The sequence below is a fragment of the Vanellus vanellus genome (assembly GCF_965231255.1).
Source record: "Vanellus vanellus genome assembly, chromosome: 2".
Lineage (NCBI taxonomy): Eukaryota > Metazoa > Chordata > Aves > Charadriiformes > Charadriidae > Vanellus > Vanellus vanellus.
This window is the reverse complement of record NC_138906.1, coordinates 148,569,500-148,584,671: the sequence shown is the minus strand read 5'-3', so window position 1 is coordinate 148,584,671 and position 15,172 is coordinate 148,569,500. Positions and strand designations below refer to the sequence as shown.

At 36.1% G+C, this 15,172-nt stretch overlaps 1 protein-coding gene across 29 annotated transcripts in view; it reads right to left on the bottom strand.

Annotated features, from left to right (window-relative positions):
- Window positions 1-15,172, bottom strand: part of RIMS2 (regulating synaptic membrane exocytosis 2) — a gene marked incomplete at both ends in the record, with an annotated part of 495,649 nt that overhangs the window by 111,561 nt on the left and 368,916 nt on the right. The window contains one exon of one of the 29 annotated variants that reach the window (XM_082499111.1): window positions 7,915-8,004. The exons of the other annotated variants lie outside the window; for them this stretch is intronic. Within the exon in view, the coding sequence (XP_082355237.1) occupies window positions 7,915-8,004 (90 nt within the window). The remainder of the gene's footprint in view (window positions 1-7,914; window positions 8,005-15,172) is intronic. 29 annotated transcript variants of the gene reach the window in all.

The window sequence follows — 15,172 nt, the reverse complement described above, 5'->3', positions numbered from 1 at the left end:
TAATGATAATTACAAAGAACTATGAAGCTCCCATCATTAGCAAAACAAATGCATTCTTCCAAAAATCATCAAAAATAATAAAAAAATATAACTATAAGCCCTGATCTAATTTCAGCTTGCAGTTTGTTAACGAGTCACAAAACATTGCTCATAATTGATTAACACTGCATATGCTAGACTAAGAATTCCAGAAAAGTTCAGACACCACAAATATACACTATAATTTTATCCACATTTTACAGTCAAGATCAAGCTACCATTGAAAAATGCAAAATTAGAATAAGCAATATAAATCAATAAAATGAACTGAAAGACAACACTAAATTTCATCTGATAACTAGTGTTCTATAGTTACACAATTTTATTCTACAGCTGGCAGATTATAATTTTCATCTACTATCAAACGCCAAGACTGTACCAAAACTTTGTTGTAAACGCAAGCAACTTGTAACACATATATTTAGAATGCATTTTTAGGCAATTAACTTTGCTTACAGAATGAACACATGTTAATGAACACGTCTCTTCGTATGAGATATGTAATATGAAAGCATAACAGCTGACAGTTTTGACAAAGTGCTATGTATTCACACGTTAAAAAAAAAAAGTAATGGCATATAAATATCTTTTTATCTGGGCAAGTACAATGAGACCATAAGATGAAATATAAATAAGCAATACAAAGATCTACTTCTCCTTGGTGTATTATAGCTTGGATTAATATAGAGCAGCTATAAATGCTGTAACTGTTAAATAAATAAATCATTATTACCACCACCAAACCCCCAGCTAAAGTACTCAAATTTTTCTGAAAATGTTTTCTATTATATAACTATAGCCCTGAAGCGAGCACTTCTACCATATCAGAAACAGTCATTACAAAGTCTCTATCATGGCCCTCTTATACTCCATTTATTATTTTTAATATCCATAAGAATGCATAGCTTTGAGAAATATACTGCATTAAGATAAATCCTTCTCAAGAAATTTTCAAAGGATCTTGGAATCACATTATTTCCAAATTAGGAATATGCCTGGTATGGTAACGCAAGGCATTCCAGCAGCATCAGTGGGGCTCAGCACAGACACGGTTGAGTACCACGGAAGCTCCCTTTGAAGATTTTAGAACCAATGACCAGTATTTGGCTGTGTATCAGTCAGATGTACCAATGCTTTTTTAAAATTGCATTTTTAAAAGTCTTCATGCAAAGAATGTGTTATGAAAAAAATATTTACACATCAGAGTGGCAAAAATAATTTTAAATTATAAATAATTTTCAGGTTTAATTTTTAAATGATCAAATATACTGGAAGAATAACTATAATAGAAGCTGGAGAGGAAAATAAAAGATGATAGGTATCTTTTCACTGTGGATATCTGTTCAGCTGGTATCTCATCTTTTGAGATAAATGACTTGTAATATTTTTGCATTAATTGTCACAAATATTAATGAATTAGCAGAAATTGCGTCATGGTAATGCACCAGCTTCTTTAAATTAACGCTGATAAGAAGGAAGTACTAATAGACTGATTAATTTAGACACAAAAGCACTTCTATGAATCAATCTCCTCCTGATTAAGAAGCCATGCCATAAATTCCAAACAATAGTTTGAAAATTCTCTGGCTCTGTAACCTGTAATCCACTAAAAAAGATCTTTGTTGATAGAAATACATTAAAATCTGAGAACAAAATCATGGAATAAAATTCTATTAAATTTACATCATGTCAATAGGCAGTCTTCATTTGCATAGTTATTGTTTTGTTTTGGAACTAGCATTTATTTGGATCAGTTGTTCATCTTGACGTGCAAAAGTGGTATGTATAAGGGGTTTATACACAGATTTAGAAACAAATTATATTCTCAATGAATAAACTTATAAAGTAAATGAAAACCGGGTATTGTACTGCAAGTCTGAATAAAACAAAATAAGCACCATCTATTTTACCATGCCTCGATACAGAACTTTTCATTGTAAGTAATGTCACTTATTAAAGACGAGTATTTACGAACTTAGTATTCAAAAAAACATGCTTGAAACCTTACACAGCAAACACGCCCATCTGAAATTCTAAAAGTAGCACAGGACAAAGAGATATAAGTTAATTACTCCTTCTTTTTCCTCGAGGCTATTCTTAATTTCAGTTTTCTTTTCTCCTTAAAAACAAAGGTCTTTCACTGCATACATAGTCTCAGAAATTTCTGTGACTTCAAGATTTGGAAAGTCTCATTTCTATGTATTCTCCATGAAAGAAGATTGGATTTGAAATATCCTAAATCCCGAAAAGATTATAAATCTAATAAGTTAGATGATTTAGGTAGCCAAACATCAATACTACTTCAGAAAAGATACCTGACAGCATAGATACAAATACACCTTCTGTTGTCAGTAAAGGATAGATGAACTATCCTAAATCAGATATCTCCCTATTCTAAATCCATTCTCATCCTAGTGATGTCAAGAAGCTTCACCACCTAGAGAATCAGATTGCCCAGGAGATCACATAGTTAAGACTACAGGAATGGTTTCCAAAGCACAAAAAAGCAGTAAAAGGTTATATACAAAAAGGCGTGTGGTTTGTGACATTTTTGGGCCGCCTCACTATTTGTGATCTGCCGTAAATTACAATTATACCCTAACTTCTTGCAATTTAGCTAGGACCCTGAAGTGCAATATTTGACTACATCTGTGCCCTAATCACACTGCACTTCCCAACCACAGAGTCCCCTTTTCTCTCTTGAATCCAATTCTTTGTTACTTTGGTACAGACTAGGCATATTGTCTTTCAAAGGTATAGGAAAAGATGAAAGCAAATTTTAAAAGAAGCAAATACAGTAGAGGACTATCTGCTTTAAATACACCGTTCATTAAGTGCAAGAGTCATCCCTGGAAAGTGTGCAAACACTCATCTTGTCAAGAAAACAGCCATGCCATGTATTCAATCTACATTACTTCTCACTTGTCACAGGTTAAATAATCCTCATAGATGCAACACGTAGCTCTTTTTGTAAATGTTACCCACTTCACTGCTTTTCAGATCCCATAGCATCTTCATAAGACCCTTTTCTGCACCTTCTTCCCCAGTTCTGCCACTGCAAATTGCAACTTGCATCAGGGCCATGGACTTTTTCTTATTCCCTTTCCCAGTGCATTTCTTTTGAAAACTGTTCTACTGCCCAGTCATTTTTCCTATTCAGCAATCACAAACTAATCTATGACTCCACTCTACTCCTCTCCTTATCACAAGCTAGCAATTTTATACCAGCCGCCTTCTTTAACCATAATTTTTGATTTATCCAATGCTCATGACATCATTTATATGAAGTACTAGTGTGCTCTCCTCTCTCTCTCCCTGTCCTATCATTACTTTGTCTTTTCCAGCCACATTCATTCCCCATTTTTAGCCATATCTCCCTTTTATAATTTTCACTCCATCATAGCTTCAACGCTGACCGCAAACTTCTTCTAAAATAACCATCACTTTGTTTTGAATTATCTTTGACTAGTGGTTTACTACTTCAACTGATTACACGGCAATAGATAAACAACAAAATTATAGTTACATTAAAATTATTTCTGAAAGGCTTTTTCTATGTACAGTCAAGGAACACTTCCACCCAGGAGAGACATCAATGTTCCACGGATAAAACAAGCCTTGATTCCCTTCAAATTGAAAGCCAATCAGTATACATGAAGACTTACCATTGTAAGCGGGCATTACCTTTGTATTTTCTGATGTGTTTAACCTACCATTGTTATGATTCCTCTAAAACTTCAGTGCTATATTAAAGAAATATGCCTTTCCCAAAAAATAATTACAAGGGCACTACATTTTTACTTCATTCCATTCCAAGATGCATAATACCATTTCAACTATTCTGTCTCCTTTCGGTTAACCAAATTAAAATATGTCAGCACATTCCTATGGTCCTGTTCTTCAACTGTTGCATCCAAATTAAAAGTGTCTGTGGCAAAGGTTGAACATTTGATGACACTGTAACCTTCTCAATAGGCGATGATAATGAAACCATTACAGGATGGTTTCCAGATAACCATCAAATCTACTGGCTCCAAGTAGGAAAAACAGGGGGAAAACAACAGTGTTTCCTTTGCTATCTCATGAAGGTAGTTTCTGCATTACCTGTATCATCTCTGGATAGAGACACAGCTTGCTAGACTGCATTCAGCTTCCAAAACTTTGGATAGTGAAACTGATCAAACACTTCAAAAACAACTGACAGAGAACAGAACGAGTATCATTGCCTTGGTACCCTAAACTATGTGCTTTCTCCCTTTAAGCACCTCCAATGGGTTCAAAAGAGACTAGTGATGATACTAAATGCAAATAATTTCTTTTTAAGAATGGTAATTGCCTAATCTTACCTCTCTCAGTGTCGGACATTCTTACCCATAGCCTACTTCTTTTCCAACTTCTTCTCTTAAGGCATCACATATAAAAATGCAAAACAATGTGAAAAAGTTTGCATGCGGGGCTTTTTTTTCCTTCACTGACCAAGGAAATGTGATTAGACGACTAGAGCTTTATTCACTTGCTTTCATACGCCATCTACTACAGCTCAGAGGCAGTGGTGCTGAAAGTAGAAATGCTTAATAACATTAGATAGGAACAAATAACTATTCCACATGCTCTTTGATTTGGTGGTGTCCTGAGAATGCAGTGTTCTCGGACAGAGTGCTGAGGTCAGCTAAAGGAAGGGCACACACATTCCAGACATGGCTTGAATTTTGATGCTATGCTTACCTGCATAGCAATTTCTGCAGTTTTACCCTTCCAATCCTTCAAAATCTTTGCATAAATACAATCGACTCTTTCTGATATACTGAACGACAGTTTTGCAAATTGCCTCAAAACTTAGACATTACAGGCCACTTCTAAGAAAACATGTTGATTTCTGATATTCAGGAACAGGAATTTTATCAGCATCTTCTATTGAAAATCCTGAAACATAAGAACCATTTTACTACTTTATTTAATGACCTTAAATTGTCCTCCAACAAATTTGCTAATCTCATTTCTCTTCATGTGTATTTCTTGAATATTAATGCTTCACATGATACGGCATTACTGTTATTTTTCCTGGGTTTTGGAATTATGTTTATTATCTATTTATGTTTTTATCTACAATTTGCTCACAGTCTCAGTTCTTCACTTAAAGTTTTTACATAACCTATTTTTTCTCACAGATTTTCTTAGCTATAATACTGCCATGGCTATTTCCATCTGACTGGATCAGTTAAATTCTTGACAGACAAACTGAGCTTCCATAACAGGTCAGAGCAGAAAAATCCTTGTCTGAAAAGGCAATCAAAACAGGGCAACAAGAATAAGAGGTGCCCATATTCCTCCTTGCCTCTCTCTGCAGATTGCCAACTGCAGCCAGGCACTAAGCTGTATTAGTATCACCTTGCTCTTTTCTGTGCAAACAGAACATTTAAAGGATTCTCAGATGAAAGAAAGCACAGTCCTATGCAGAGGCTAAATCCCATACTGGAAAGCTTCAAGGAATTTGAAGCTTCCCTAGGTAGATTCTGTCAGGCTACGTCACTGGTAGATCACGGTCACAGATACAATATATCTCAACATCCAGAGGTGAGTGCAGTGTTATGGCACCTCTTTCCAGGTGTCCTGACTGCTATGCCTTGAAAATTAACTGTTTGTAATGATATAGGGATGTCCACAGGGGACAGTAGTGTGCCATGCAAAGCAGATAATGCAGATCCTGGAAGCTGCATTGATTTGTTACACTGGGCCTCCCCCACTTCTACCACTTTAGTACATAGGGCTGTTTGACAAACAGAGAGAATCAGTTTGGAAAAGCAACCTAGGTATATAGGTATGCGCTATTTCGGGCCCATTGTAGAGTGTTCAGAACCACTTCATACGTTTCTGCCTCACGTATCATTGTCCCATGCGAACATACCATGGAAGACGTTACTGATAACATAAATCAGAACAGAATTTATCCTCTGATCAGGCATCAGCCCTCACAGAAAGACCCAGAACTGCAGAGTGCAGACCACAATTTCTACTCAATTTTGTATCTATTCTAGACTTTGGCAATTGCAACTGTGGCTTTCCAAGCCAATTCTGTGTATTCCCTGTAGCAATGGGGATCAGTGGTACAGTTCCACAGGGAAAAATAGATAAAAATCAGACAAATATTGTTTTAATATACAAAACACTTCTAAAGTGACAACTTTTAATGTCCATATTTGTTTCTGATTTCTATTCTTCTGGGGTTTTTGTCTTACAGTTACAAGATTTCACTCATGTTCCAAAATCTAGACCACCACAAGAGCAGGCATCTAACAAAATATGGCTCCCATATCTAAAAAAAAAAAAAAAAAAAAAAAAAAAAAAGGAAGGTGGTTCTAAACAAGTATTGCTAATAACTATGAATGTGTCATCTGCGTAGACCACCGTTCTAAGCCCACTCCAGCTGGGAGATGGGAGATAATGTTCTTACGTAGCTACTACATAAAGGAAAAGTCTGGGAAGTCTGGGCAGAGGCATTATTCTGCAGAACACACCCTGGAAAAGCAACAGTGAAGATCCGTAGACATTGTATTTTGAATCTGTCATGCAATAGTTAAAACACTCAGCTGGAAAAGAAGATACATTACTTTCTGATCCTGACTCTTATGAGCAGTATGTGTTTTATGCTGTAACTTCCTCAAATGCATTAAAAAGTCAGGGAATAGGAAATGCAGCTGCAGGTTTGACCTTTTCCCTAATTCCCAGGTTACAGCCAATCCAGATTTTCTGCTCTTCTTCGGTTCTGAGTCTTGCACTTTCAGCTGCACGATAGTTGAGCTTCAACAAAGAACTTGGAAATGATCAGCGTGTACGTGAGCCTAAAACTGAGATTACAGCATTAATTTAGGAGGTGGCACAATTGGCCAATCTTTTAAAATTTAACTTCTGTGATTGGGAAAAGTGTTATTATTAGAATAAGTGAGGTAACTGATGTACCCAACAGAGAGATATTTGCAGCCCAAACCTGAACCTAAGTATTCTTGTAACTGAAAAAAAACCCATTCACTTGAGTAGATATGGATCAACCTTTAAATAGATGAAACCTGCAATCTAAAGATTTCTTTATCTCTCCTCTCCTCTCCTCTCCTCTCCTCTCCTCTCCTCTCCTCTCCTCTCCTCTCCTCTCCTCTCCTCTCCTCTCCTCTCCTCTCCTCTCCTCTCCTCTCCTCTCCTCATTCCTTGTATTGTCTGATTAAGAGAAGAGAACAGTGCTATTATTATAATCATCATTATCATCATGATTATTACTAGGTTTAGGAACGAAGACAGAGTTGAAGAATTGCACTTTATGTTTGGTGTGGAAGAAAGTTTGTGACAGTTTTAGCCTCAGAAGAAATCCATCCATGTACAGGACACAGGAGGGAAGAGTTCTCTTAGATTTGAGAACTCCAGCCATACGTAGCTTCTATAAAAAGTTACATCAAAACATTATTTCTGCCATGTGTGACGGCGCAAGAAGGTTTCAGATTCAAGCCTTTAGAAGATGGCTTTCCCACCATACATGCAGCAGATACCTTGGTTTGGTCAACTAAATAAGAATCAGCATAATTCATACTTGGATTCACACATAGATAAATCATAACAAAATTCAAAACTAAAAAGCAAGGTAAGTCTAATATTGTGCCAGAACACTTCTAATGCATGTGCATTCTAACACAATTGCTTACAAAAGCAGATCTATTTTGACTATTCTAAAACAGAGCTATGTAATCAAAATGGTCTCTACATACTAAAAATTTCACACCAAAGTGAAAAAAAAAAAATAAGGTACATCAAGCACACACGCATTACAAAAGCATGAAATGTGTTTTTATAGTCTCATGCTTTCATGTGGTTTTCCAAACCCTGACAAACCTGGCTCAGAATGGTGTTTCTTTTTCAGCAATGGTTTGTCATCAGTTATTGTACCATTCACCTTTTTCTGCTGGTCCTCCCATGTAACTTCTAGCATAAACCAAAAAAAATCAGAAATATTATGTAGCTTACATTATAAAACACCTAATATCATTTGGGACAACTTGATCTAAACAAATTTACTATTATTAAAATGGCAAAAATTTAGATTAGTTCTTTAATTTAGAGGCCTGTGGTGGAGAGAATTAGTAAACATCTTAACCATGGAAAAGAACATGCTATATGAAAGTATCTATGTAGTTTGTCAAATATTCTGCTCTCTTTGATATTTAAAAATTGGAATAAAAAAACAGGAGGTTATTTACACAATAGTTTCTTCCATTTTTAAAAGTTAGTACTCTACACTCTACAGCTTCTTACAATATCTTTATGTTTCTGTGAACTAAAAAGGAAGTTAAAAATGCTTTGGTAAAAAAGTCTTTGCAAAGGTATAATTGAAAAAAAAAACAACAAAACAACCAACCAAACAAACAAACAAAAAAAATCACCCAAACCCCAAATGAAACAAAACTGAACCAGCAATCACGTATGTTTACTTTAAATTGACAAAGTGTTTTTAACAATGTGTTGTTAAGGCAAAACTAGGTTGGATTTACTTTCTAAATCTGGGATTTGATTTAAATTCAGTTTTTATTTTAGGCAGATTAAGTTACTCAATAAAAACTCTCTCGCTATTTATGGATCCCAAGCTGTGAAACCAGCATTTCTGACTTAATCGCTCAGAAAAAAAGCTATGAATTGGATCACGTTCACTCTCCTCCAGACAGAGACTCCATCCTCTAGACTTGCAAGACGTTATTCTTTCTCAGGTTGTCACATATTTTTGGTCTGCACTTTAATTCTGCATTTTCTGACACTTAAACTGGGTGGTTAGCATAATACTATAGGTTTCAAACCCTTCAGTATCTCATGCTAAAGTCAAATCTAGACCAATGAACTAGAAAGATTCAATACCCTAAACTCCATTTTTGCTTTGGGCTGTTAAGAATCTGCTTATTTTGCTGATCCTGCAAAGCACAAAGTTCCTCACAGCCATTGCCCACTGATATAACCATTTTACGGTCACAGAAACAGCCAGTGATGGAGAAGAACATGACAGATATGGAATATATTTTCAATATTATAAATTCAAAATAAACATACAGAAAGTGATATTAGCCAATGACTTTTTTTTACTTTTTAAATGAAATTGATGGATATCTGGCATTCAAATTGTAAACATGTAAAAATGATATCTGCAGGCATTCTGCAGCTTTCTTATCTGTGGCTGTTGTGGTTCTATAACAGGTTTCTGTCCTATAAAAGGTGGCTTTGATTTTTGAAAATGATGGAGTTGTAGGCTTCAAGTAATACATCAATAAAATTGTCAATATAATGATTTCATGACACCACAGGTATGCATGCTGAAACAGAAGCTGTCATCTTTGAAGTACAATGTGTGGTAAGTAATAAATAAGAAATTTCAAAAGGAACATTCTGTTTCCAAGCTGTGGGAATAAAGTCTTATTATGTTTCTTCCTAACGAAAATGTGATTATTTCTTTTTCTCTACGAAAATACACATTTAGCAATAAAATATTTACTGATGCCATCTATGCTTCCTTTTTCTTGGATGAATCCAGAAGTGTCTTCTTAAGTAACACACACAAAAAATGCAATTAGCTTAGTAAAACTAGCTTTGAATTTAAGGAATAGTCATTGGTAGGAAAAAAAACAAACATTAGACAATCATTTGGGTCAAACAGCAGAGATATTTAGAATAAGATAAAAAGTAGCCAGAGAGTAATCTCAAACACAGGATTTTGTCCAGATATATAACAAATAGTCTAAATATTGAAGAATATCAGGAAGCCCAGAGTGATTTTCATGCAAGCTTTACGGCAGTTTTAGAAGACAGGACATTCTTGGTCAGAGTTCTTTCTCAGAACTCCTGATTCAGTTCTGAACCTAAAAAACTGTAGTTTGCTCAGTCACCAAAATCACTTACCATACCATAGTTCCCTACCAAAAGAAAAGCTTTCCTAAGCCTTGCTAATTTTTGAGATCTAAGTATCTGGAAAATAGTTAACCCACCTGGAAGCACTCTAAAAGTGCTTCTGTAATAACACTGGAATTGACAAACATGATGAAATAAATATAAAATAAAAATATAACTCTTTGAATAAATATTTTTGCCATGTGTTAACCTTAAAAAGAAAAAAAAAACAACACCAAAAAAACTATTATAAAAAAGAAGACACACTACCTTTTTAAGTTTATACTAAAAGGGATAGTATGAGCATGTACACACTTTCAGAAAAGGTTCCAATGACCATCCTTGTATAGCTTTAGTTATTCTTAGGGCATGTCAGCTTTAAATTCAAATGGCTGCTTAACTTCATCAGCATTTAAATACAACTCTTAGATTGACTATATGCAGATTGGAGGTACTCCAGCTCAGGTGAAAAGGTTCATTGACTTCTAGAACATTGCAAGTGTATGGCTTGTAATGGTTATTATTTCAACTGAGAAATAAAAAATAGATATAGCCATTAGATTTACTCCAACATTTGACCTTTTCTTCAGCATTTTTTTATTCAGTTTCCATCTCCATGCTCTACAAAACTAAGAAAATATGTTGTTAAATGAGAGCTTTCCGTTTGGGAACTAGTAAGAGATGCTGATGAATAGGCAACATGCTAAATGCCGGTGCTGCCCATATCTGGTTAGATAAATATGCATTATAGCCTTTAAAATCTCTTCCCCCCCCCCCCCCCCCCCCCCAAGGCAAATTCCTATCGTCTATCCTCTTGTTTTACCCCAATGCCAACTTTGGTCAAATTGTAAATATCTGGAAAGAAACCATACAGTTTTCTAACTCCTCATTCACCTCTTACCCCTCTTACTTCCCATACAAATGAACTTCAATCTGTCTTCTGTTGTGATAACCAGTTTAGAAATGTGTAGAAAGAAAGGTGTATAATTATTGGATACTTAAACAAAAAGACCTCGTGTAGATTATACAAAATATGAGATTCTTGAGTCAGAATATTTTAGTTTTCTGATGCACCTTTGGGGCTAGAAGGATTTGACAGGTGCTACAACTCAGGTTTTTCCCATCAGTATGAAAGGTAAAATCTTTAGATGTTTCATTAGATGCAGTTGTTACGCCTACCCCCGGGCATGTGAATTATGTAGCTGAGCTCTCCCTGCTGCACATCAGGATGACACTTGGTTGTGTGCCATTCCCTCTTGAGAATGATACTCACTGGTGCTGCCTGGGAGAGGGGGGTGGTGCACTCCAGCATATCTGATGTTAAGTACAACCTCAGCATTTCTTACATTTTTGTTTACAATATTAAATAGGAAAAATATTAAAAATATGGAAATAATATATGATAAGAATAGTTGCGTATCTCTAGCTTTTCTGAATTTCTACACATGCCAACTTAGTACCAGGAATGCTGCAGTTGAACTGGAATGATGCAGAACACTGTAGAAGTACAAGACGATGAAGTAAAATACCAGATGCTAAAAATGAGGAGTTTTCTTATGCAAATACTACCGCCCTCCTTTCTTTTCTCCACACTAGAGACAATAATAGCCCTTTTCACGATTACTCTTTGCTTCAAACATTTTTATATACTTACTTGAATTTGTCTTTTTTTTTTTTATTAAATCGACTCAGCTTTTATATTCTTTTCAGCAACTAAAATTTCTGTGAACCAATTTTTATCAGTGCATTTCTAGTTTTAGACTTTTAATTAGGTTATCATAAAGTCTTCACTTTTTCATTAGGACATACTTAATTTAGTCATCTTTTCCTGCAAATGAAAAATCCTCAGAACTTCTTTCTATTTTTAATTCTATAAGATGAATGCTCAGAAAGGAATTATGTTCTTCATAATGTATGGCGACAACCACTGAAAATGAGTCAAAAGTGGATTTGGCTACTGTTTCTTAAACACAAAGCAGTACAATAACAAGCCATTAGAACTCTGGGATTAACTGTCAAAATTTGAAAAACTATGTTTTGAATCCGATAGCCAAGATCTTTAACTTACGCATTAAGAATACAAGAAGACGAAGAAGAATTAATTAAAGACATAGAAAAGGCTAAATTCATGATATACTAGTTTTCACTTACAAAACAAAGTCCCTAGGAAAAATCAAAAAAAGCCATCAATCTCAAGAGTTCACACAGCGAGAAAGATTCTCAGCTGTGTCAAACCTCTACTGCGGGAAAGCAAATGGCATCAAGTCATGATACGTGAATGGTCCCAGAGGTACTGCATTGTATCTGGAATGCATCCAGTCCCACCTTGCACGGCCAGCATGCCGCTAATGGCATCAAGGCCAGCTCCAAGCGACACAAAGTCAGCAATGAAGGCTTCACGCCAGACTGCTGCTGCTTCTGCATCAGAGAAACCTTCAGCTGCCTCAGTAAAACAGGGCTGACGTTCCCCTACCCTGCTGTACCAGGAACTAGACTCAGCCGTTATCTGAAGACAAACAGCATCACACAGAGTCTTTTTCTGACAAATTTAGAGCAAGACCTCCTGTCTCTCCAGGTAACATTCTACAGTGAGTCTGAGGACACCATTTTTTAGCTTCCCCTTTTGACACAGTAACAGTTCATCTACATTTTTCCCTCCATACACTGGAAGAGCATTTTAAAGAACGATTCTATACGTTAGAGCTCAAGGCATTCACCTGAGACATCGTGATCTGTTTTTCCTCCAAAGAGTGAAATGAATTTGGGTCTTGCATCTTAGAGCATTGTCCTAAATGCTGTTATAGTGTGGACAGTATAGATGCAGGGACAGCACCTCCCCCTTGTGCGTTTTATGAGCCAGGCAAACAGCGTGCCCCTCCCCCCCCCCCCCCCCCCCTTTCACATGAAAGCAATTTGCAAATTTGTGCCCAATCAACAAATGACTGCTGGGACATGTTAATAACATTTTTGAATAAAGAAATTGTTGTTCATAAATGGCCATGTAAGCATCACATATCGTGGTTTTAACTAATGCAGCATGCCAATAAAAATTCTGACATATCTTAATTATTTATTATTTTGATTTCATCTTCCTTATTGAACTACATAGTCTGAAAAAAAAAAAAAAAAAAAACAAAAAACCCTTGGCTTCATTCCCTGGGGCTGCAGTGGGAATACATTAAAAAAACTTTAATGGAAGTCATTAGGTAGGCAATAAAAAATATTGCCAAATATCTACATTTAATATTATCATTACCAGGGTAACAGAGATGCACTGTACTCCGCTGTACTCCTTTACTCCAGAAATATTTTCTTGAAATTGACTTTAAGGTTACATTAATTATTTGTAGACTGGATCCCCAGTCTCCTATGACTTGTGCCTCAGGAACCTACAGAAACATCAGTGGTGTCTTTACAGGGTTCATTGTCTCCCTCATAGGGTCTCTGCGCCCTTTCTGCCGCCTTAAATCAGTCCTGCCGATAGAAACCTGCTTAACAAGCCCAGTCTGGTAGCAGTCTCTTATCATATTCCCTAGCTGCAAATCCCATCAATTCCGTTCGAAACTTATTTTTTAAATGTTTTACTAGTGCATCCTTCTATATGGGGAATAAATTGTTTTGAATCTTCTATTGCTTAATTTAAACAAAATTGTAGACGTACTCAAGCAAGGCCACAGAGATTACCTTTTGCAATGACTCAGTGAAGTCACCAGCTACCTTAACAATCAAAGTATCATGTTGCCGCTTTTATATATATATAATAGAGCTGTGAAACATGAAGAAAAACCTAAATGCACCAGACTAGTCAGAAGAAAAAATACGGTCAATTAACGGTACATTAAATATGCAAATATTAATATTTAATAAATCATATTTAAATATAAAAAAGTAAATATATTATTTTAAAGCCACTTTCAAGGCTTTTTTTTTTTTTTTTTCCCCAGGACTGTTTGGGGCAGGGGGAGTTTGTTTCATAACTTCTTAATATCTTTTTTAAATACGGCAGTTTTGCTCCCTCTTCTGGTTATACGCCTGAAACACGTTAGAAACGAGTGCAGCACGGCGGGCCCGTGGGCCTATTATGAACAGGCAGATTTTGAATCTCTCGGAAGAACAGCTCTACTGAGTCACCTGTTTGGATAAGCACTGCAGGTTTATGTCCGCAGGACTGATTTAAGGCGGCAAAAAGGGAGCAGGGACACTACGAGGGAGACAACGAACCCTGTAAAGACACCACTGATGTTTCTGTAGGTTCCTGAGGCACAAGCCATAGGACATTGGGGATCCAGTATCCTGGATGAGCACTCCTACACACTTGTTCTGCTCTTATTCCTTTCCCCCAGCATCCGCGACTGGTCTGCTGAGGACCAGAGACTGGGCTAGACGGATTTTTCGTTAGACACAGTATGGCTATCCTCATACTGCTATGAAAGGTAAACATAAAGTCAAAATAGCTCCAGAGTCTAATGATTAATGAATTTAAATGAGACAAATTACAAGTAATGGCCAACATGACCGTGGAGCAAAATGCAAAAGCTTCTGCTCTGCACCTCTCTCCCGCAGTCGCTGCTCAGTTTGCGTTCCCATTCCCTGGGTGTCAGCCCGTGCTCTGCGCACGCAAGGAAATGTGAACAGCTTACAAATCCACCCTGCAGAATGCAGGACGTAAGGTATAGGTTTTGGGTTTGGTTTTTTTTCTGGGTTATTTTTATTCTTTACTGAAAAATGTGCAATGTTACAGCAAGTCTTCAAATATTTTCTGTGCAGAAAGGTAATTTAGAGAGGTAAATTAGAAAGGTAATTGAGAGAGACCATCTCTCTCTCTCTCACACACACACACACAAAAGAGCTCTGCAAGCAATCACAGGTGTTCTACCCCTTTTAAGTGCAGTGAAAATTAACTTTATGGCACATTTCTAAAATGTTAAACAATTATTCAGTTCAAGAAATGGTTCTGAAAATAAGCCTGTTAGTGTTGTTTTAAACACTAATACCAACCAATAAAGAAAATAGAATAAATGGCTTACAGAAAGATGAAAAATATATATTTGTTTCTTCAGAAAGCTTTAAGTTCATCGGAATATCAATTACTACTAATTAATAACATATAAGTTTTCTTCTTGCTCAAATTTACATGCAAATTTTACATGCATCTTTACATGCAAATGCTGTCCACAGCAAAACACCTGTGCTATTTTTCAGCACTACTTATAAAATGTTAGAT